The 24,535-nt window shown below is 39.7% G+C and overlaps 1 protein-coding gene and 1 long non-coding RNA gene across 4 annotated transcripts in view; one reads left to right on the top strand and one right to left on the bottom strand.

Moving 5' to 3' along the window:
* The window catches only part of DDX52 (DExD-box helicase 52), a 35,898-nt gene extending 16,145 nt beyond the window's left edge, over window positions 1–19,753 (bottom strand). The window contains exons 1-9 of one of the 3 annotated variants that reach the window (XM_006154429.3): window positions 19,627–19,753; window positions 17,416–17,620; window positions 10,450–10,713; window positions 8,086–8,138; window positions 5,081–5,224; window positions 3,351–3,462; window positions 2,177–2,249; window positions 1,121–1,226; window positions 988–1,085 (exon numbers count right to left, since the gene is read on the bottom strand). In XM_006154429.3, coding sequence (XP_006154491.1) covers window positions 988–1,085; window positions 1,121–1,226; window positions 2,177–2,249; window positions 3,351–3,462; window positions 5,081–5,224; window positions 8,086–8,138; window positions 10,450–10,713; window positions 17,416–17,620; window positions 19,627–19,713 — 1,142 coding nt within the window. In that variant the 5' untranslated portion in view covers window positions 19,714–19,753. Of the gene's footprint in view, window positions 1–987; window positions 1,086–1,120; window positions 1,227–2,176; window positions 2,250–3,350; window positions 3,463–5,080; window positions 5,225–8,085; window positions 8,272–10,449; window positions 10,714–17,415; window positions 17,621–19,594 lie in introns of all 3 variants that reach the window. The other 2 variants (XM_027774169.1, XM_027774170.1) reach the window with 2 other exon arrangements.
* Window positions 19,754–19,814: 61 nt separating this feature from the next.
* LOC102488842 (uncharacterized) overlaps window positions 19,815–24,535 on the top strand; it is a 9,673-nt gene continuing 4,952 nt past the window's right edge. The window contains exon 1 of the long non-coding RNA XR_335399.1: window positions 19,815–19,862. This is a non-coding gene — a long non-coding RNA (uncharacterized LOC102488842). The remainder of the gene's footprint in view (window positions 19,863–24,535) is intronic.

Genomic DNA, 24,535 nt, shown 5'->3' with positions numbered 1-24,535 from the left:
TCAGCCATGTGGGAATCCAGCACCTTTAACCACCATGCCACCTGCCAGTCCTGCCTTGAACTTTTTTCAACCATTGGGCATTTACTTAATATAAAATGTGCCCCCCCCCAATTTTTAAAAAACTTTAAAAAAAAATTTATTATGGAGAATGTGTGTTTCCGGGGGGTCGGGGAGATGGGGGTGGGTGGGAGATGGTAAGAAATTCAACCTCAGAGGGGACAGCCACATTACAATTCCTTCTCTTTTGTTCTTCTCTTAGAATTCTAGATATGCATGCACACGCACCCAACATTGTTTTTCAAGCTGCCATCCAGAACTTAATGAAGTCAGCCATGTGGGATCTGGCCATCTTAATCACCATGCCACTGGCTGATCACAAAAATATTTTTAAAAAGGAATTATACATCAATACTTCAGCGATAACAGAAACTAAATCCTCTAGGGTAGCCACAGACTTGATGTCATACTCTGTGGATAGAAAAAATTTCCTAAGAACACAATGGTAGGAATATTAATATGATAATATGAGTCCCTTTCTTTGAATTATTCTAAAATAGAAAACCCTTGGGACCAGCAGTTAGTGTAATGGCTATGTTGCTGGACTCCCACGTAGTCGACTGCAGTTCGTGTCCTGGACCCGGTGGCTTAAAACTCACGCCGGGCATGTGTGCGTGCGTGCCCAAGATCCCGAGAGGAGAAGGGATTGCGGCGTGACCATCCCCCCTGGGGGGTGATTTCTCGCTTTCTGTCTGTCTCTCTCTGTCTGTCTGGCGAGCGCACGCGCCCTATAGCAAAAACCTCTCAAAAAAACAAACAAACAAACAAAAAAAACCCTTCATTCTAACTTTAAAAAGTAAGTTTTTTATGAGTAAAACTCTCCCTTATTAGTCTCAGCCAAATAAACTGTCTTCTAGAGTCTAAAAGTAGTGACTATTATTAAAAGCAATAAAAAGAAAAATCGGTGTGATAGTGTAAAAGAATAATTACCTTGCTCCAATGGATACAGTAATGACATTGTCCAGGTTGAGCTTGCACCACTGTTCAACATCATATGCAAAAGTTGCACTGAACATAGCTCTTCTGACCTTGTGGGATGTGCAGGCTAGGAAAATGGAAGCACCTTGTGGGATGTGCAGGCCAGGAAAATGGAAGCCAGTTGGTCTCTGAAGCCAGTTTTGCCATCTTCAAACAGTTTGTCTGACTCATCTACCACCAGCCACTCAACACTAAGAAACAACAAAACAACCTATGGATGCTGAATAGCAAAAATTTTTAAGACACTTCCCTAAACTGTGGGGATATATCAGGAAGTCAAGTGATGCTGCTGCTTGTCAGATCCACTTTATCATATCAAAAAAGGGAAAAAAAAGCAGGGGGGGGAATATGCAGAAAAAAGACTAAAATAAGATAAGCATAACTCAATGTACCTATTCTTTTTTTTTTTTTTTTTTTTTGCCATAGGGAGTATACACTTGTCAGAGAGGTAAAGTAAAAAAATCACCCACCCCGGGGGGAAGCCCACACTTCAATCCCTCTTCCTCCGTTCTCCCCTCCAGATTTTGGGTACAAACACATGTGCCCAGTGCATGTCATTTTCAAGCTGCCAGGTACAGGACTCAAATTGTGGTTGTCCATGTGAGAATCCACTTCCATAAGTACCACACCACCTGCTGGCCCCTCAATATAGCTATTCTATTAACCTGAACGATAGGAGTTTCCATTAGCAACAATATTTCACATAAATGTCATGAAATCCATCCATAGCTGAAAGATATTAAAAGGTCAAGGGGAATTCTATACTAACTGTTTATCAGAATCTATAATGTTTCCTGACCAGATAGTTACATTTTCTACAAGTTTAATGAAACCATTACTCTCTATACCAACACTGACTGAAGTTGGTAGACAGTAAGCTACTGAAGGGTAAAAATACAAGCACTGAGGTAGGTGGCACGGTGGTTAAAGGCACTGGACTCCCACATGGCTGACTACAGTTCAAGTCCTGGACCTGGCAGTTTGCATTCTCACTTTTCTTCTCTATATAGTCAAATTGGAAAATACTACTAATAATGAACAAAGTTAAATAAAATTTTTTAAAACTTTAAGCAATTGAGTATAAAAATGTAATCAACTAAATAAAAAATAAACATAAAAGACATTAAAGTGTTATCTGTACCTCGTTAAGTCTATTCCTGGTGGATCCTGCTTTAATAAATAGATTAGTCGATTTGGAGTCGTCACAAGAATATCTATAGAAAAAAACAAATGGCAGAAATTGCATAAAAAAGATTCATTCCTCTTGAACTAGGGAATTAAGCCTCCCGAATTTCAGTTAATAACCTGAAGTGAGGAGGGAAGGAAGTAGTTATATTCACTAGCCAAAACCAAAAGATTTTCCTTATTAGTAAGTCAATATACATTTTTTTTAAACTCATGATAGCACCATCCAATATATCCCTACTCTCCTTTTATTAAGATTTGAGTGGCCTGCTCAAATTCTAAGAGGCAAGAATATTATAATTTATGAGTTTCAAAATTTTATCTTTCCAGGAAAATCTTTAAAAAATGAAATTTTAGGGACCAGCAGTTAGCATAATGGCTATGTCGCTGGACTCCCACGTAGTCGACCATGGTTCGAGTCCCGGACCCGGCGGTTTAAATTCACGCCGGGACCTTATGCGTGCATGCCCAAGATCTTGAGAAGAGAATGGAGGAGAAGGGATTGCACCGTGGCCATCCCCCTGGGGGGTGATTTCTCGCTTCCTGTCTCTCTGTCTCTGTCTGTCTGGCGAGCACACAGGCCCTAAAGCAAAAACTTCTCCAAAAAAAAAAAAAAAATGAAATTACTCAGAAGCTCAAGATCAAAGAAACAAATGAAAGTAGATATAAGGGTAGAGATGTAAGCCATCCTTACCTGCCAGAGCCATTTCCATGACAGAATAAAACCAGTGGTATAAAGCAGGGTTTCTCAACATCAGCCCTGTTGACATCTGGGGCCAGATAACTCTATTTTGTAAGGATCTGTTTTGTGTATTGCAGCATGTTTAAGAGCATCACTGGTCTCTACCCAGCATAGGCTAGTAGCATTATTCACCAGCTGTGGCAACTAAAAATGTCTCCAGGTACCGCCACATGTCCCTGTGGTGAAGAGTAGGGGACAAAAATCACCCCTAGTTGAGAACCACTGGTATATTTATATAGCTACTGGGTGCAATGAGGAGGGTGTCTCTTTAATTTCTCTAAAAATCAAATTAATTATACATATACTTTAATGATTCTCACATGGGAATGAAGACATCTGTAATTTCCAAATCCCTCATGTGTTCTACATACATCTGTAAGTTTCTTACCAAACTTCTTAGATGATTTAGGTCCAAATTTCTTGGCTGCTACTGCTGCTTTATGGATCATGTGTATCCTGAATCCTGTTCCCTCAGAGATTTTTATTAACTCCCGGTGAATCTAAAACAAAATGAGAAAAACGTCAGCTGCTAAGGTGCTAGGGCAAGATGTAGAGTCTCTTTTATATTATTAATAAATATGTTCTATAAGGAATTAAGCCTATAATAATCTGTGGATTATCCTAGAATCTCAGTATTTTAGACCTTCAATGCCTAATGAGATTCAACAGCTTCTTCAGTTTAAATAAACTAGTTTTAAGAGATAAAACCAACACCTTTCCAATCTATCAAATACTGGTTTTAGAATACAGTACTATATAATAAGGCTATTTCATACTTGGCATGTATTTTACACTAATCTCTTTGGGTGGGTGGAGATCACTGTACAGTTTTACTTTCTCAAAAACTTAGATGTTTACTTTTTAGATGAGAAAAGTGCACATTAGAAAGAGACAAAAATAATAGTAGCCTTTAAACTTCAAGTATCTTAGGGCATTGACTAAAAGATAAATGTTAAAATCATTGTTTTAGAAAATTACACAAAGACTTAAAAAGCTGGCAATGGGGACCAGCAGATGGTATAACGGTTACATCGTTCAACTCCTACATAGTGGACAGTGGTTCAAGTCCTAGACCCAACATCTTAAAACACACACTGGTGGGGACTAACAGATGGCTAAATGATTACATTGCAGTTCGAGTCCCGGGCCTAGCAATTCAAAGGCATTTCGGGCACATGTGCGTGTGTGCCCAGGATGCTGAGAGAAGCCTAGAGAAGGGATTGTAGCATGGCCATCCTCCAGGGGATGATTTGATTTCTGTCTCTCTGGTGAGCACTTGCACCCTAGAGCAAAAATCTCTACACCTCCCCACCCCCATAAAAAAAAATCTCATGCCAGGTGCATGTGCGTGCATGCCCAAAATCACAATAGGAGAATGAAGAAGGGATTGCAGCATTGCCATCTCCCTTAATGGGTAATTTCTTGCTTTTTGTCTCTCTCTTATCTCTATCCTTCTAGTGAGTTCATGCACCCTCCACCAAAAATCTCTCTTTAAAAAAAAAAAAAAAAAAACTGGCCATGTGCAGTAAAAGAACAGTAGAAAATACTTGCCCATGATAGAAGACATAGGCTTGATATTTTCTTTCTTTTTTTTTTCTTTTCTTTTTTTTTTTTTGAGAGATTTTCACTGTAGGGCGCGTGCGCTCGCCAAACAGACAGAGAGAGACATAGAGACAGAAAGTGAGAAATCACCCCCCAGGGGGGATGGTCACGCTGCAATCCCTTCTCCTCCATTCTCCTCTCGGGATCTTGGGCACGCACGCACACGCGCCCGGCGTGAGTGTTAAGCCACCGGGTCCGGGACACGAACCACGGTCGACTACATGGGAGTCCAGCGACATAGCCATCACGCTAACTGCTGGTTCCCTCTTTTTTTTTTTTTTTTTTAAGACAGGGTCTGGCTATGTTGCAATACTCCTGTTGCAGCCTCCCAAACCACTGGGACACATGCTACTACACCTTCCAGTAATTAAATCCAGGACTCTCATAGGGCCTCAGCCTGCCAAGTGGCAGCATCAACCAGTATATGCTACTACAGCTAGGCCTGAGCCCTTTTTATTACCCTCAAATAAAAAAGATCACTGAAATGAACACCAAGTGTATCTTTTCCATGCATACCTGGCTAGCAAGTTCTCGTGTTGGTGATATAATCAGGGCTCTGAAGCCTTTGTTTGCAGGTTGTTTCAGCTGCATTAAAATAGGAATGCTAAAAGCCAAAGTTTTTCCAGATCCAGTAGGAGCAGAAGCCAGGAGTTCTCGACCCTAAACACACAAGAGTATAGCTAATTACAAGGAAACATACATACATATTTCATAGCCTGATCAAAGAATGTTACCAGCCATAGAAATAACAAATAAAATTATATATAATGAAGCAGACAGAATCAATTCTATCTGCTTTTCTAAAATCATTCATCCATGCTACTACCACATGGGTGTTTTTGAACATTGTCCCTGAATTCCATTTGAATGGATAAAGAACATGGATAAACTAAAATTCAAAGATAATTAACAATCTCTACTATATCCATTATTTCAATATTTCTTTCCCACTACACTTTTATCAAAGCAAAATTAGAACACAAAATTTTTGGCCAGGTATCTGTATTACTTAATCCCTATGGAAAGTTTTATCAGCTAACAGAATAACTAGAGATAAGAAATAAAAAGCGGCCATGACCTGAGTTATAAAGTAATTTATAGGTGATATGGTAATTGATTTATCTTCAAAAAGTCACCATGATTTTTTTTTTTTGGAGAGGTTTTTGCTATAGGGCGCATGTGCTCGCCAGACAGAGACAGAAAGTGAGAACTCACGGATGGCCACGCTGCAATCCCTTCTCCTCCATTCTCCTCCCGGGATCGTGCACAGCCACACCCTTGCCCCCGCCGTGAGTCTTAAGCCACCGGGTCCGGGACGCGAACCGTGGTCGACTACATGGGAGTCAAGCGACATAGCCATTATGCTAACTGCTGGTCCCTCACCATGATTTTGTTAAAGCTTTAAGTTAAAGTTATGACAGGAACAATATTAAAGAAAAATTAAAAGCAAATTTACTGGGACAAGCAGATGGAGTAGTGGTTATTACATCACTAGACTTCTATATGGCCCACTATGGTTTGAGTCCTGGACCTGGTGGCTTGAAACTCATGTCAGATGCATGTGCATGCATCCCCCAAATCCCAAGAGAATGGAGAAGGGACTATTGCGTGGCTATTCCCCGGGAGGTGATTTCTCACTTTCTGTCTGTTTCTCCAGTGACTATACACACTCTGTAGGAAAAAACACTCTCTAAATTTTTTTTTTAAAAAGCAAACTTACTAAGATGCATGTCAATGACACCATTAAAATGCATAAATATTTTATTTCAGTTTTCAAAAGAACTGAAAAGGATTATATGGATGAAAAGGTAACTCATATCCTTTGGCTTCCAGAACTGAAAGCCATCTTAGATATATGGGAGGAAAAAGTCAGCTGTCATTGAAAAAAATTACCTTCAGGAAAATTTAGTTTCCTAAAACCTGAATTAATCCATATCTCTATCAACAAGTAACTGGATAAACAAACTGAGCTATGCAATAGTATAGTACTTATAGTAACTAACTACTAAAGTAGGTAATATGGATGAATCTCAAAAGCATCATGCAAAGTGGGGCCGGCAGGTGGCATAGTGGTTAAAGTGCTGGACTACCACAGTTTGAGACCCAGACCCGGAGGCTTGCTTTCTCGCTTTCCCTTTCTCTGGTCAAATTTTAAAAAGGTAATAATAACAAATATAATTAAATTATTCTTTTAAAAAGGAATTGTACAAAGTGAAAGAAGTCAGAAATAAAAGATGAAATAATGTACAATTCCACTTATATGAAATTCTAGAAGAGACAAAATGAATATATAGCCATAGAAATTAAAATAATGGTTGTCTCTGGGCAAAGGTGGGGTGATGACTGAATGGAAAGGGCACAAGAGAATTTTCCGGGGTAACAGATATGTTCTTTAACTTCACTAGAAGGGTGGTTATGTAGGGTGAGCACTGTTGGAAATTGCTCAATTGTACATTCAAAAATCTATGCATTGGGACCAGCAGATAATGTAATGGTTACGTTGCTGGACTTCCACGTAGTTCATCACAATTTAAGTCTTAGATTTGGCAGCTTAAAACTCACACTGGGCACATATGCATGCGTTCCCAAGATCCCAAAAAGAGAATGGAGAAGGGATTGTGGTATGGCCATTCCCCCTAGGGGGTGATCTCTCGCTTTCTGTCTCTCTGTCTCTCTAGTGAGATCATGTGCCCTATAGCAAAAATCTCTCTCAAAAAAAAATCTATGCATCTTATTGTATGTAAAGCATACTTCAATAATAAGAAAGTATTGAAAATAACTAAGTCAGATTACACACAAAAATTTTAAGAAAGCATTTGCATTTCTGAATAGTTCTGGACATTATAAACTAAATCAGCAATGAATGAATAGAACATAATCCCTATCCTCGGAAAATTTATACTCTAGTAAAATGGAAAAGATAAACATAATTGGCACAAATAGTAGTATAAATATAAATGTTGCAAGAAAAAGCACACATTAAATACCATAGAGAATTGGGGGAAAGAGAGAAAGATGCTAGCAAAAGAGAAGGATCTCATCTTGTAGTGATCAAGCAGTTTCATGAGGCCAGCGAGTAGCATGGTGGCTAAGGTGGCTAGATCCCACAAGGCCAAATGCAGTCTGAGTCCTGGACCTGGGAGCTTCAAAAATACACAGGCTGCACGTGCATGAATGCCCAAAAGCTCGAAAGGAGAAAAGGAAAAGAAGGGACTACAGTAGGACTGCTTCCCATAGAGGTACTTTCTTACTTTCTCACTGTCTCTGTCTCCAGCGAGGGTACATACCCTATAGCAAATTTTAAAATTAATTAATTAAAAAATTTTCAAAGTTTTAAAAATTAAATAATTTATTTGAAATTTTTAAAAAACAAAGTTTAATGAGGCACAGACATTGATATGGGCCTTAAAAGCAAGTGAAGGCTTTGAACAAGGGAGGTAAGGTAGAAAGGATTTCAAGGTGAGAGAGAGCAAACACACGAGGGACGGAATGTTGCAGGTATTCTAGACTTTCACACTCACATGTAGCATAACTGGAATGGCCTGCATTTGGATGGGCGTCGGCATTTGGAAACCTGCATCTAGAATGTTCTGAAGCAGTCGAGAATTGATTTTATATTCCTGATCAAGTTGTTGAAAGGTAGCAATTGGGTCGGGAAGATCAGTTCCTTGGACATGAATTTTGTGCTTATTCCGGATGAAGTTTATCTGAAAAGTGAAGCAAAGGGGCCAACGTGGATATGGCCACATAAATACCTTCACAAATGTCATAGAGCAGCAGTAACAGTTTCTTCAAAGACCTTTAGCAGCATATGAAACTTTTTGGTTAAATTTAAGTCCCCAAACATCACAAACATTGGGCATGTTTCATGCCCTTTTACAGTCAGAAGACCTTTATAACAATAAAATTTATCTCTGCTCTCTTCATATTACTTTGTCATGGCCATGAGTAATGAGATTCATATTAATGTGTTACTGCCATAGTCATAAAAATATCTTACATTAATTTGAATCTACCTACTTTCTTTATATGGTGCTTAGCCTATGAGTGCTAAATTTACCCCAAAACTCTCCTTACTAAAACTGAGTGCCACGACCAGCAGATGGTGTAATGGTTATATCGCTGGACTCCCACGTAGTTGAATGAGGTTTGAGTCCCAGACCCTGAGGCTTCAAACTCATGCCAAGTGCTTGTGCATATGTACCCAAAAATCCTGAGAGAAGAATAGAGGAGAAACTACTATAGCGTGGTCATGCCCCCAGGGTGTGATTTCTCACATTCTGTCTCTCTGTCTCGGTCTCTTCGGTGAGCACACACCCATAAAGCAAACATTTCTAAACAAACAGTGCCAAAAGTAGAATCTAGTGGTGTTGATTTACTAGTTTATCCATTCTCCGGTTGAGAGACAGCCAAATTCTTGTCTCTAGGTTACTGAATCATTGCCACAGTAATCCTTGAAGTGAGATGAACACAACTCTCTATAACCAACGTGGTAAGTGTACAGTAGACACCAAAAGATGTTTGTTGGTTTTTCTATATCTTACTTCCCTATTCCCAAATTATTAGTTTCTTAAAAATCCTCTGGCCATGGGACCAGCAGTTAGCGTAACGGCTATGTCACTGGACTTCCATGTAGTCGATCGTGGTTTGCGTCCCGGACCCAGTGGCTTAAAACTCATGCCGGGCGTGTGTGCCTGCGTGCCCAAGATCCCAAGAGGAGAATGGAGGAGAAGGGATTGTGGTGTAGCCATCCCCCCTGGGGGGTGATTTCTCACTTTCTGTCTCTCTGTCTCTGTCTGTCTGGCGAGCGCACACGCCCTATAGCAAAAACCTCTCCAAAAAAAATCCTCTGGCCAGCAGGTAGAATTGCAGTTAAGGGGCTAGACTCCCACATGACTGACTGTTGTTTGAGTCCCGGACATGACAGCTTACTTTCTCACTGGGACCAGCAGATGTCTTAATGCTTAAGTCACTGGATTCCCAGTAGTCGGCTGCAGTTTTGAGTCCTGGACCCAGCAGCTTAAATCTCATGCCGGGGCACATGTGCATGAATACCCAAAATCCCAAGAGGAGAATGGAGAAGGGATTGTGACATGGCAATTTCCCCTGGGAGAGGATTTCTCACTTTCTGTCTATCTCTGTCTCTGTGGTGAGCATACGCACCCTACAGCAAAAATCTCTCTCTCTAAAAAAATAAAAAGGAATCCTCTGAAAGGGAACCAAATATATATATTTGTATACTATACTTGTGTTTTAAATTTTAACTTTAAACTTGTATTTATTTCTAACTTTGTCAGAGGGCATGTGCGTGCATGAGACTGAGGAGAGGGAGAAAGCACCCTCCCATGGTTAATGGTCATGCTGCAATCCCTTCACTTCTATTTCTCCATCCTGTTGAGATTTTGGGCACACACGCCCATGTACCTGGCATGTTTCTTTTTCTTTAGGCTAGGAAAATGGAAGCCAGCTGGTCTCTGAAGCCAGTTTTGCCATCTTCAAACAGTTTGTCTGACTCATCTACCACCAGCCACTCAACACTCGTTAAGTCTATTCCTGGTGGATCCTGCTTTAATAAATAGATTAGTCGACTTGGAGTCGTCACAAGAATATCAAACTTCTTAGATGATTTAGGTCCAAATTTCTTGGCTACTACTGCTGCTTTATGGATCATGTGTATTCTGAATCCTATTCCGTCAGAGATTTTTATTAACTCCCAGTGAATGTGGCTAGCAAGTTCTTGTGTTGGTGATATAATCAGGGCTCTGCAAACTTTGTTTGCAGGTTGTTTCAGCTGCATTAAAATAGGAATGCTAAAAGCCAAAGTTTTTCCAGATCCAGTAGGAGCAGAAGCCAGGAGTTCTCGACCATGTAGCATAACTGGAAACCTGCATCTAGAATGTTCTGAAGCAGTCGAGAATTGATTTTATATTCCTGATCAAGTTGTTGAAACGTAGCAATTGGGTCGGGAAGATCAGTTCCTTGGACATGAATTTTGTGTTTATTCCGGATGAAGTTTATCTTTTCCTGTCTGAGATGTTCCAACTTTCCTGAGGTCAGTTTATGTTCTCCTTTAACTTTTTTATCTTCAATCTTTGCTTCCACAGATGGCATCCACTGTATAGTAGTGCCTTCTTCACCAACAGTAACTTCTAAAGTGCATTATAAAAAAGTAAAAAATGTTAAGGGCGATGGTCTTGGTATAGCAAATGGGTTACTCCTTCATGCTAAACAAAAGAGAAAGTACTACCCAATGAAACTAGGTAACAGAAAGAAATAGTAGAACGTATAAAATAAGAAATGTGCAGGCAAGCTCTGTGTTTGCTATAATCAGAGCTCTTAGGCTCATTCCCTCCTCATTGGTTGTTTCAGCTACATAATAAACAGGTAAGATTGTATACTTGAAGACAACAAGGAACTGACTCAAAAACTACTTTAACAGTAAAAGATTTCAATAAGGCAGCCAGCTTCTCTATAACCAAACAATAACCAGTTAGAAAATATACACGATGGCAGATTTCATTTACAATAGCACAATGCACAAAGATATTACTTAACAATGGACGGAATACTTGGGGTTACTCGATATTATAAAGATAGTAGCTCTCTCAAAATATATAAATAAAACTAGTTCAATCGACAGTAATGACAGAATAGTTTTGTTGAGTATACTAGCTGACTTTAAAGTTTATATGGGCAAGTAAATAGGTAAAAATAACCTGGGCCAGCCAGTGGCACAGTGGTAATGTGATGCTCTGCGACCCACATGGGAAGGTCTTAGGTATGCATCCTGAGGCCACCCTATGCACACCGGGGCATGTGTACTCCTGTGATCACGGCTAGCTAAGGCTGGGAGTGGACCGTGGTATGAGGACCCATTAGTGGTTCCTGTCTGTCTGTCACTCTCATGGAAGAAATAAATGGACTCTCACATTGGCCGACCACAGTTTGTGTCCCAGACCTGGTGGCTTGAAAATCATGTCAGATGTGTACATGTCATACCAGGAGGAAAATGGAGAAGGAACTGCGGCATGGCCATCCCCCCCAGGGGGTGATTTCTCATTTTCCCTCTTTCTCTCTCTCTTTCTCTGTCTCTTCAGCAAGCACATATGCCTTATGGTAAAAGCCTAAAAAAAATGTGTGTGTGTATATGTATATAATAACCTAAAAAAATTCTGACTAACAAGCACAGACTACTTCTACTGGTATTTTTCAACTTCACTGAGACACAGTTAATATACAATAAACCACATATATTCAAAGTACATAATTTGACTTTTTTTTTCTTTGAGATTTTTGCTATAGGTCACATATACTCGAAAGAGAGACAGACAGACAGAAATCAAGAAATCACTTCCTCCGGGGGGATGGCCACACTGCAATCCCTTCTCCTCTAGTCTCCTCTCTGGATTTTGGGCACATGCGCACACGCACCCAGCATGAGTTTCAAGCCTCTAAGTCTAGGACTTGAACTGCAATGGGCCATCCAGGAGTCTAATGACATAACCATTATGTCATCTGCTGGGCCCAATCTGATGAGTTTTTACGTCTCTATAAACTCACTAAACCAACACCATATTCAAAGTTATTTCTATCACCTCCCCAAATGTCATCACAGTTCCTTGTAAACCACTGCTCTATCACTAGGCAAATACCAATCTAATTTCTGTCACTATAGATTAGTTTGCCTTTTCTGAAATTTTATAAAAATGGAATTGTGTAGTATGGACTAATTTTAGTCTGGCTTTTCTTACTCAGGATGGTTGAGATTCCTTTTTGTCATAGTATGTATCAGTAACTTTTTGTTTTTCAGAGAGAGATTTTTTGCTATAGAGCATGTATGCACGCCAGAGAGACAGAGATAGAAAGCAAGTAATCGCCCCCGGGGACAGGGCCACATCACAATTCCTTCTCCTCCATTCTCCTCTCAGAATCTGGGGCACGCACGCACGCGCACACACACACACACACACACACACACGCCCAGCATGAGGTCTGGGACTTGAATTTCAGACAACTATGAGGGAGTCCAGCGATGTAACCATTATGCCATCTGCTGGTCCCATTAACTTCTTAATATTTAATTACTAGGCAATATTCTGTTATGTGGACATACAATTTATCTTTCACCTCGTGAAGGACATTTGGATTATTTCTAGTTTTTGTCTATTACAAATAAAGTACTGTCAGTCTTTTTATTTTTAGCCATCCTAATGGGCATATAGTAATATTGCATTGTGGTTTGAATTTGCCTAATGACTAATGATATTGGTATCTTTTATGTGCTCATATGTCTTCTTTGGTGAGTGGATATAAGTTCTGTGACATACATGTTGCCAATATGTTTTTTCTGTCTATAGCTTGCTTTCTTATTTGTTTGCTTGTTTGTTTTTTAAGAGAGATTTTTGTTATAGGGTGTGTGCACTTACTGGAGAGATGAGAGAGAAAAAAAAGCAAAAATCCCCCCCCCCCAAGGGTGATGGCCATACTACAATTCCTTCTCCTCCATTCTCCTCTCAGGATTTTGTGGCACACAAGCACACGAACCTGGAATGAGTTTGGGGTTTTTTGGGTTTTGGTTTTTTCTTCTTCTTCTTCTTTTTTTTTTGAGGTTTTTGCTATAGGGCGTGTGTGCTCGCCAGAAAGACAGCAAGAGACAGAGAGACAGAAAGTGAAAAATCACTCCCCCAGAGGGGATGGCAACGCCACAATCCCTTCTCCATTCTCTTTTCGGGATCTTAGGCATGCACACACATGCACCCAGCGTGAGTTTAAGTTGCCAGGTCCGGGACTCAGATCTCAGTCAACTACATGGGAGTCCAGAGACATAGCCATTACGCTAACTGCTGGTCCCTGGAATGAGTTTTAAGCCACCAGGTCTGGGACTTGAACCTTGGTTGACTATGTGGGAGTACAGCTGCAACCAATCCACTGATTCTCTCCCTCACTTTCCTTTTCTATAAGTCACTTTCCTTTTTTTAATCCATAAATGTTACCTGATGAGGTGGTGGCCCTAAAATTCTTCAGAACTGCTTCTGGGGGCTGTCTGATATGTGAATCATTTCTTGAGCAATTAAACTCTGCTAAATAAAAATCTGTCTAAACTTTGCCTTTCAACAGTGTGAATGCAGAAATACACATCAATGCAATACAACATAGCCCAGAGACAGAAATGAATATATATATATATATATATATATATATATATACACACACACACACACACACACACACACACACATGAAAAATGAAAAATGTTTACAATAAGTGTTACATTTAAATCCAATAGAGAAAAGATGGATTATCAACATACCACATTAGGACAATTAGTTAACCATTTGGGAAAAAAAAATGTTATGTCCCTATTCACTCCCGAGAGCATAGTAAATAAGCCATTCAATTTCTCCTTTACCCTCAGACAACAATGAAGACAGAAGACTTATATGACCAAATATGTGACTTTTCCCCCCAACACACCAAATAAGCAATCAGTTCTTCAGTGGACATCAGCTGGGTGTCCTCCTAACTATCAATCTGGAGATAAGGGTCAGAGTCCTTTGGTTAAGGCGCAGTCCCCAAGACTGTGCACCTCCCAACCCCATTCAGATGCCCACCAAAAACCCCCAGGTTGTTCTGTTTCTGACCACTGGTCATAAATTGGAATTCTAATGAAACACTCCCCTTCTTGAGTTTGAATAACTTGCTAGAATGGCTCACAAAATTCAGAGAAACACATTTACCAGTTTAGGATAAATGGTATTACAAAGGATATAGATGAAGAAATGGACAGAGCAAGGCATGTGCGAGGAGCTAGCTCTATGCCCTGGCTGGATGTACCTCCACCCAGGAACCGCCATATATTCAGCTACATAGAAACTCTGCAAATCCTATCCTTTGGGGTTTTCATGGAGGCTTAGTTACAAAGCATTTGCCCAGTGATTAGCTTAACAAATCACTTCTTAAAAAGAAAGCATTCTGTGACTTTTGACTAAAATATTGCTGCTTTTCTTCTAGGCTTTGTTGTCCAGTTTTAAGAGTTTTTGTCCTGTCTTGAGCTGTCAATAAGTTCATGTACCTACTATTTTAACAGAATACTAACCTGTTTCCAGGCTTTAAATTTTAAGCAAATTTCCTTATCAATTCAAAACTGCTTTTCTTGAAATTACCAGCTGAACTTGCAATTGAATGTAGTTAGATTATTTAAGAAATTGTGTAATCAATAAAATGTGGGGGGAAAAGGAATGAAAGACAACTGTAGACACCAGAGATAGTGTGAGAAGAGGGTGGAAAAGGGTAGAGGGTCAGACACAGGGGTAAATATATAAATAATAAAATAAATAAATGTGAAACTAGAAATGAAAAATTATTGATGATAACATACATGATTAAGCCACTATGCAGTATATTGTGGATGGGAAACCACTTTTTGTATGCTGTGATGATGATTAGGGGATGAATGTAAATTAATTAATTTTAAAAAAGTTTCAGGAGAAAATAAAACACAAAAACTATTTTTCTTGAAATAAAAAAAATATATATGTATTTGATGACTGCAGTAAGCTACATAGTCCCAGCCAGGCGCTACTTTATAGTATGTTCATTCTACTCACTGAGGTTTATGCCTAAAGTCAGACTTGTGTTCATGGATATGTATACATCAGCTGCGCTTGCTATTGGAAGTATTTAGATTAAGTTCATTAGCAAATAAATGAAATGGGGGGAAAAGGCATAGAAAGCAACCATGGATACCAGAGACAGTGTGGGAGGAGAGTGAGACATGGCCCAGGGGGAGAGAGAGGGAATCAAGGATGGCAAAAATAACAAAATATACAGGAAACAAGAAATGGAAAATTATTTGTTGACAATAACACGTAGGTTGGTGTGCTTGACTGAGCCAATATACAGTGTATTCTGGATGGGAAATAAATAAATTTAAAGAAAAAAAGAAATAGATGAATAATCTAATACAAAATACATAAGGAGACATTTACAGAAAAAATAATTCTCATAATTGCTGGTGGGCATCACAAAGTAGACTGACTTTTAAAAATTATTCTCCCTTGGGACCAGCAGATGGCATAATGGCTATGTCACTGGACTCCCACATAGTTGACTATGGTTCAAGTCCTGGATCTGGTTGTTTGAAACTCATGCCAGGTGCATGTACATGCTCAAGATCCCCTCGGAACAGAGGAAAAGGGATTGCAACGTGGCCATCTCCCCAGTGGGTGATTTCTCACTTTCTGTCTCTCTGTCGAGCACACGTGCCCTATAGCAAAAATCTCTCTTTAAAAAAAAAAAATTTTTCCCTTCATGTAATTTCGGACACAAATCATTATTATTTCATAAGATCTTAAAATTTCCAATTAAAAATAGATATGTCTATACATATAGATCTATGGCCCATACACTTTTGTTGGTAAATGATTACAGAACATATCTGTATATATCTTGTTGCCTAATACTTGAATTATTTTCTTTCTTTTTTAAGTTTCTCTATTGGGCACTTGCACTCACCAGAGACAAGAGAGGGAAAGAAAGGGAAAGTGAGAACTCACCCCACAGAAGGGGTGGCCCCCTGCAATCCCTTCTCCATTCTCCTTCCGAGATCTTGGGCATGCCCAGATACACACACACCCTGGTCCCTGAATCTTTTTCTTAAATTTGTGGCATGTCTTTCTTACCAATCTTGGCACAAGGTTTATTAAACTTCCTTGAAGCCAGGGATGGAGAAGAACTTATTGCAACACTGTTAAAAATATGGAAACAAAGTAAATGTTCATCACAAAGAGCTTGGACCACCCCTACAATGTATGCTGGGAGACTGTGAGGTGTGACAGTGAACCAAGGGAAACAATGTTTTTGGTGGATAACACTCTAATCCAAACTTGAAATAAATCCATTTGTTAACTCTGCAATTCCACTTTTAAGGAATTACTGGCCAGATATACTCACACTCCCAAAGATAAGAAGAATGACTTTATTGTAACACTATAACAACAAACGTGTGGAAACAAACTAAATACCCATTACACTGAAACTTAAGATAGTCTTTAAGTCAATATGGAAGGTACAACAGGTTATATCATGTTGTGTTAAAATGAGTAAGGCAGTACACAACCCATGATTCCAAATAAACTCCACATACATTGTTGTTTAAAAAGGGGAGAAGGTTCACAACAGAACATATATAGAGTACAGAGTTTCTATGTTTATAAGGTATAAAAACATACCTATTAACGCTAATGAAAGGCAGAAATGACATGCCAATAGGATTACCTTTAGAAAAATACAACAGAAATTGATTAACAGTGGTTGTACCTATAGAAATAGGGGGACTGGAGGTGAAGAATGAAAAGAAAATAGACTTTACATCATTGTATAATTCTTTACAAAAAAAGAGAGTATTAGGAAACTAACTAGATGTGCAGATAAAGAAATAACTGATACTCTTAAAATACAGTACAGAAAAAAAAATCCTGTAAAAATAGGCAAAGGACGATTCACAAGAGGTGACAATGTCCAGTAAAGCATATGAGGGGGAAGGGCAGGGAGGCAAAGCATTAATGGCACATAGAGGTGTGGTATTATCTGTTGAAGATATCTTGTAGTTTTATCAATTGTACTAGGGAGCAATGTTCACCTGTTGAAATATCCACTTTGTAAGACAAATAATGTGATTGAATGCACGGAAGAAAATAAATTAAAAAAAAATCATCTAATATAAATAAATAAATAAATAAATCTGTAATTAAAAAAACATGAAAAGATGCTCAGTCTCATCAGTTATCATATACATAAGTTTATACTTGAAAAAATTTAAAGAGAAAAAATAATAGAAATCAAATGCTAACCTGAAGTCATCTTCTTTTTCTTCCTTTTTCTTTTATTCTGCTCCTCCTTCCCTGCAGTTAGGTGCTCTTCTTTTTCGTCTTCATTTTGGACCTCTTGATGTGTTCCTGGTGCTCCACTCTCAACTGGGACAGATTTCTTGTTTCCAAAAAAGTCTAATCCCTGCAGCCCCTCCGATGATTCAAAGTTATATTTCCTTTTTCCTACCTAAAACCCAAAATGCAAAACAAAATGTACTAACGAAAGAGACTGATTGACTGATTGATTTTTTTTGGCAGAGGGCACCTGTACTCCCCAAAGAGGCACAGACAGAAGAAGAGGGAGAAAGCAGCCCCCACTGGGCATGGTCATGCCACCAAAACCCCTTCTCCTCCATTTCTCCATCTTTTTGGAATTTGGGGCATGCAGGCACACACCCCAGAAGAGCACTGCTCTTAAGTAGGATTAACAGTAAGGACAAAAGTCTAAAGACACCCATCTTTCCCACCCTTTCCCCACATATTTGAAATAACAAATGTGTTTGGGCAAATGGAATTCAAGAAGACACCTTTTCAGACCTCATAACAGTGCCAATGAAAATCACAGGGCAAGCAGGTGAAATGGTGGTTAAGGGTAAACCCACATGGCTATTGGTGGTTTCAGTCCCTGACCCTGAACTGGTAGCTTGCTTTCTCACTTTCTCCCTCTCTCCCTCTGTCTCTCTCTGGTGACTATGCATGCCTGTAACAAATTAAGAAACAATAATAATAAATAAAATTTAATAAGTAATTCTAAAAAAAAACACAATAAAACAACAAAAATCATAATGGCAACTCTTACACACATTTACTGTATGTGAAGTAGATCTTTTTTCTTTTTTTTGGAGAGGTTTTTGCCATAGGGTGTGTGCACTCGCCAGAGAGACAGAGAGGAAAGAAAGATATCTCCCCCCAGGGGGGATGGCCGCACCCCAATCCCTTCTCCTCCATTCTCCTCTCCGGATCTTGGGCAAGCATGGGACATGCACCTGGTGTGAGTTTAAGTCACCAGGTCCGGGACTCTAACCACGGTCAACTACATGGGAGTCCAGTGACATAGCCATTATGCTAACTGCTGGTCCCGATCCTTTTTTTTTTTTTTAAGAAAGGTTTTTGCTATAGCAAGCATGTGCTTGCTGGAGAGACACAGAAAGCAATAGATCAACCCCAAGGGGGATGACCACGAAGCAATTCCTTCTCCTCTAGTCTCCTCTAGGGATTTTGGACACGCACACACATGGGCCCCGCTTGAGTTTTAAGTTGCCCTCTGGGACTATGATGGACTACTTGGGAGTCCAGCAACATAACCATTATGCCATCTGCTGGTCCCTGTCAAGTAGATTTCTAAGCATGTGTATACATACTAAATTATTTCATCCTCACAACTCTACAAGGTAAATAGAAAATGGAAGCATTAGGAAGTCACTTAACCAAGGTGTCAAAACTAGTAACTGGCAGACCCAGCATTTAGACCCAGATAATATGGCTTCAGAATTGAAATTCTTACTACACTATACTGCCAAAGAAAAAGGAAACACACGTCACACACACCAAATAAATAAACAACTCTCTAGTAATTAACGGTAAGGCTGACATTCAAATTTTCCACGACTGGGACCCAACTGATTCTGAATTGGTCACTCACTGCAGCCCTCTGTAAGACTCCCATTTCTAAATCTCTCTTCTCATTGGCTAGTTAATAGGCGGACTGAAGGCAATACAAAGAGCCATGCCGGGTACAGCTCTGTGCATGGCAAGCCAAACGTGGCCAGACTGTAATGAAAGCATCTGTTTGTTTTGTTGTTTTGTTTTGTTTTGATGGTTTCTGTTTTCGAAATTCCTTTCCACCAGTTTCGGAGAAAAAGTTCCTTTAAAAAAAAAAAAAGGATATTCCAACTTTTCTTTGAGTAAACAGAGGAAAGAGTGTGTCTGTGCCAGGTTCAACTAAGTCTACAAAAAGATACGAAAATCATTCGTCCAGGAGACTTTGCACCGGATAGGTCTGCGGGTAGCTGAACTCAAACGGAGCCAACAAGCCCTGAAGGGAGTGGAGCCAGGCCGCCGGGTGTGTGTGCGCCGGCTCCCCGCAGTTCTGTAGGTCCATGCTCGCCCTCCTCTCTTTGTCAATTACTCTCGGGTTCATCCTCCGCCTCCTGCTACTCACTCTCGGCTCTCGGTGCCCTAGGTGCTCAGTACCTGGAATCGGGCTGCGTCTGCGGAGAAGCGTCTCACGTTAAACTTGGCCCCTGCGCCCAGCCGGCGAAACAGGTCGTGAGCGTCCATCTTTATCTTTCCCAGAAAGCTCCGCGGCCCCCCGCGCCTGCGCAGAGAAACTCCGAGGGCTGTGGGCTTGGCCGGAAGCGGAAGCGACTTCCGGGGGTGGAGCCTGGCGTAGTGAGAGGCTCGGCTTTCTCTGGTCTAGTCCGTCTTTTGTGAGTTATTTCAAAATATGTGTGGTCATACCCCCTTAGGCCTGTCACTGCTCTAGAATTCGTTTCGAATTTTAGAAGCTACAACATCCCAAGATCCCGCTTCTCAGGAAGCTTACATTTTAGTGTGGACGGAAGATGTTCTGTGTATAAGAAAGTCTCTCAAAGTGACTAAGTGCTGTGAAACAAAAAAAGGATCATTGGGACTGTGTGAGGGCCACTTTTAGTTAGAGAAATTTTCCACTGTTAAAGTGATATTTGAACTAAGAAGGGGCGATTTTTCGAAGATCTGGTGCTGGCACTCCAGATAAACACGTGCCTAAAGAAGGGAAAGATTTAGGAATAATGAGGGAATAGGGGAAGAGGGTGAAGCTGACAGGAACCCTTTTGCTGTGTGGAAGAGTAGTGCATATAAGCTGAGATAAACAGAAACCGGATCTCAATCTCCTAACAAAGCCATAGTGAGGTGTTAACATGTGCATTATACACGTGGGGAAACTTCCAAAGCGTTTACAGAGAACAAGGTGTCTTAGTTTATCACATGTTATTTGTATTTTCTTCATTGTGTTTGTATTATACAAAATTATTACTTATGTATTGCTGCTGCTTTTGTGGAATGAAAGTCCATGAGCAGAGATCTACTTTTCCTTCATTGATGTAAAATGGGGATCAAGATACCTACTTACTTTGAAATTGCTCTGAGGATTACATTAGTTCATTGGCAGTGATGTGGAGTGGAAGGAGCATGGATATGAGGCACCAGAAAAACTTACTGTTTTGTGGCCAGCAAGTGGTGTAGTGGTTAAGGCGCTGGACTCCCATATGGTCAACCACAGTTCGAGTCCCAAACCCATGGCCTTGAAACTCGGGGTGCATATGTGCCCCAAATCCCGAGAGGAGAAGGGATATTGTGGCGGGGCCATTCCTTGGGCAGGGAGGAGTTTGGTGGTGATTTCTCACTTTCTGTGTCTCCAGCGAGCACGTGCCCTATAACAAAAAATCTCAGAAAAAAAAGAAAGACATATTTCAATCTGGTTCTGTCATCTAATAACTTAATCTTGGATGGGTTATTTCACTGGTCTGAGCCTCTGCTTCCTTCTTGGTAAAATAGGGATTATAATGTGAGAGGCCAAAATATGTCTCCCCAAAATATACTATTTCAGATGACTGTGCGTAAGGGCTGATGATATTGAATTAGCTAAGCAAACTTAACCTTTTGCAAAATAAATGTACATCTATTTGTATAAGTAAAGTAAGCAGGAGATATTAACAGGCTTGCTAATGCTACCTTTTTCGTACCTAGGCACAAGAATAGGAAGGAGCATAGGGGTCTATACCTGTCCCAGAAAAACAAGATAACTTTTGCATCTTCTCCCCTCACTCATTCATAGCTTAACCCCCAGCTTCTATGTTTTTTCCCATATGCTATGCAACATGGTCCTCCTTTGAGTAACTTTTGCTGAATTCCCATGTACCACTGTGTGTGTTTTTAACAAAATTAATATTTTCTCTATTAATCTGGTTATTAGTGTATTTCATAGACTACAAAATTATTAGACCTTTTCAGGGAAGGATGGAAACTTAGTTGTCTGTATATTTCATAGACTATAAAATCATCAAACCTTTTCAGGGAAGGGTGGAAACTTAGGACTTCCTACACTATCTACCTTGTGCCAAGAACTACACAGGGTTCAAAATCATTAGGCTGGGTCAAGATACTAGATATGTATAAAATCCCAATGTATATAGATTACATTTATCATATAATATATTTGGAACAAAAAAATCTCAAACAGAGTAGGTACTTAATAAATATTAGTCCTTTTCTATCTTTCAATCCACTGTCCTAAAGCAGGAGTTCTTGACCCTATCAATCAAGTAGAATCCCCCAAGGAACTTAAAAAAAAAACCTGAAATATTTGTTTTGAAATTTCACTTCCTGAAATTATGGTTTAATTGTTCTAGAGTGACTCCAAGGCCTGTAATTTTTTTTTTTTTTTTTTGCAGAGGTTTTCACTATAGGGCGCGTGTGCTCACCAGACAGACAGAGACATAGAGACAGAAAGCGAGAAATCACCCTCCAGAGGGGATGGTCACACCGCAATCCCTTTTCCTCCACTCTCCTCTCGGGATCTTGGGGACGCACGCACACGCGCCCGGCGTGAGCTTTAAGTCACCAGGTCCGGGACGCGAACCGCGGTCGACTACGTGGGAGTCCAGCGACATAGCCTTTACGCTAACTGCTGGTTCCCATGGCCTGTAATTTTTGAAAGCTTTCAAGTAAGTCTAATTGAAGTCAAGTTTCAAAGTTAAGAATCACTGTACTTCCACATAGTCGACCAGGGTTCGAGTCCCAGACCCAGTGGCTTAAAACTCATGTCAGGCATGTGAGCATGCATGCCCAAAATCCTGGGAGGAGATTGGAGGAAAGGGATGGTGTTGTGGCCATCCCCCCCAAGGGAGTAATCTCTCTCTCTCTCTGTCTTTCCAGCCAGCAACATACTTTATACCAAAAAAAAATCCCTCTTAAAAAAATAAATAAAAGAATCACTGCAGGAAAATTTAATCAGGGAGGTGAATAATGTCTAAAATGAAAACTATTGTATAAAACACTGATAAAAGAAATACAAGGGAAAAAAAGGGATGGAAAGACATCATAGTACTCAAACATCTAGATGCAATGCAACACCTATCAAAATACCAATGGTATTCTTCACAGAAATAAATTATAAAATTCATATGCAGCCACCAAATACCATGAGTAGCCAAAGTAATCTTGAGCAAAAAGAATAAAGCTGGAGGCTTTGAACTACCTGACTTCAAAATAGACTAGAAAACTAGAATAATGAAAACACCATGGTATTGGCATAAAAACAGACACATAAACCAATGGAACATAATAGAGAACCCAGAAATAAATATGTCTATATACAATCCATTGATTTTCAACAAAGATGTCAAGAACATTTATTGAGGAAAGAACAGTTTCTTCAATAAATGGTGCTGAGAAAATTGGATATCTATATGCAAAGTGAAACTAGACCTTCTCTCTCACCATATAAAAAATTTGTAATGGATTAAAAACTTAAATGGAAGAAGTAAAGCTATGAAACAACTTTAAAAAGGGGGAGAGGGGTAGAATGCTGTAGGACATTTGTCTTGGCAAATTATTTTTGGATGGTCCAGCTCTATGGCCTGGTGGTTAAGGCAGTTGTATGCCATCTTGCTGACCACATAGTTCAAGTCCAGACCTGGTGGTTTAAGAAATAAGGATGCATGTTCAAAAATCCTGAAAGGAGGGAGAGATGGAAGAGAAGGGACTGTGACTTGACCATTCCTCATGAGGGGTGCTTTCTCCCATCCCTCTTTCTGTCTCTGGTGAGCATGTGTGTACACATTTACACACACTCAAGTTTTTGGATAAGATCTCAAAAGTATGGGAAACACAAAAATAGACAAATGAGATTATATCAAACTAAAACTCTTTCATTCAGCAAAGGAAACAATCAACAGAGTGAAAGAAAACCTGCGGAATGGGAGAAAATATTTGCAAACTGTACATCCAACAAGGGATTAATATCAGAACATATGACCAAAACAAACAGCAGGAAAAAAACTGATTTAAAGATGGGCAGATTATATGAATAGACATTTCTCAAAAGAAGACATACAAATGGGTAAAAGCATGTAAAAAAATATTCAACATCATTAATCATTAGGGAAATGCACATAAAAGCCACAATGAAATAACATCTCATCACGGTTAGATAACTAACCCCATAATTCTGTGGTTAACTACAGCTCATAGAGAACCAGAACTCATATGACTGACCACGGTTCAAATTCCAGCCCTGAAAGCATGAAAAACATGCCAGATACGTGTGTATGCATGTCCAAAGTCATGGTGGGATGGAGAAACAGAGAAGTGATTGTGATATGATTGGACCCTATGGGAGGGGTTACTTCTCTCTCTCTCTCTCTCTCTCTCTCTCTCTCTCTCTCTGGCAAGCACATGTTCCCTCTGGCAATAGAAAAAATAATTAAAAATAGGGCCAGTCCTAGTTGTTTGAGAACTGGCATGACAGACTGCGTGGTTTGAGTCTCAGACCCAGTAGCTTGAAGGGTAAGCCAGGTGCATGTGCACGTGTGCCCAAAATCCCAAAATGAGGGAGAAATGAAGGGATTGAAGCATGACCAGTCCCCAGTGGTGTGTGTGGGGGGGTGCTTTTTCACTTTTCTCTTTCTTTGTCCTGAGCATACCCTCTGGCAAAATTTTTTTAATTTAAAGAATGAAATTCTGTAATTCAAAATAACATGGACGAGTCTGGAGGATATTATGTTAAGTGAAATAAGCCAGACACAGAAAAGAAAAATCATACATGTTCTTATTCATGTAAGAACTAAAAATGCCCTCATAGAAATAGAAAATAAGAATAGTGGTTACCAAAAGCTGAGAAGAGTAGGGATGATAGGGAGATATTGGGTAATGAATACAAAAGTTACAGTTAGATAATAAGAATAAGTTCTAGCATTCTATAGTACGATAGGGTAACTAGTTAACAGTAATTTACAACATATATCACAATAGCTAAAAGAAGATTATTTTTATTATGTATATATATATATATTTTTTTTTTGGAGAAGTTTTTGCTATAGGGTGCGTGCACTTGCCAGAG

The sequence above is a fragment of the Tupaia chinensis genome, unplaced genomic scaffold (genome assembly GCF_000334495.1).
Source record: "Tupaia chinensis unplaced genomic scaffold, TupChi_1.0 Scaffold000407_4, whole genome shotgun sequence".
Lineage (NCBI taxonomy): Eukaryota > Metazoa > Chordata > Mammalia > Scandentia > Tupaiidae > Tupaia > Tupaia belangeri.
This window is presented reverse-complemented; position numbering and strand designations above follow the sequence as displayed.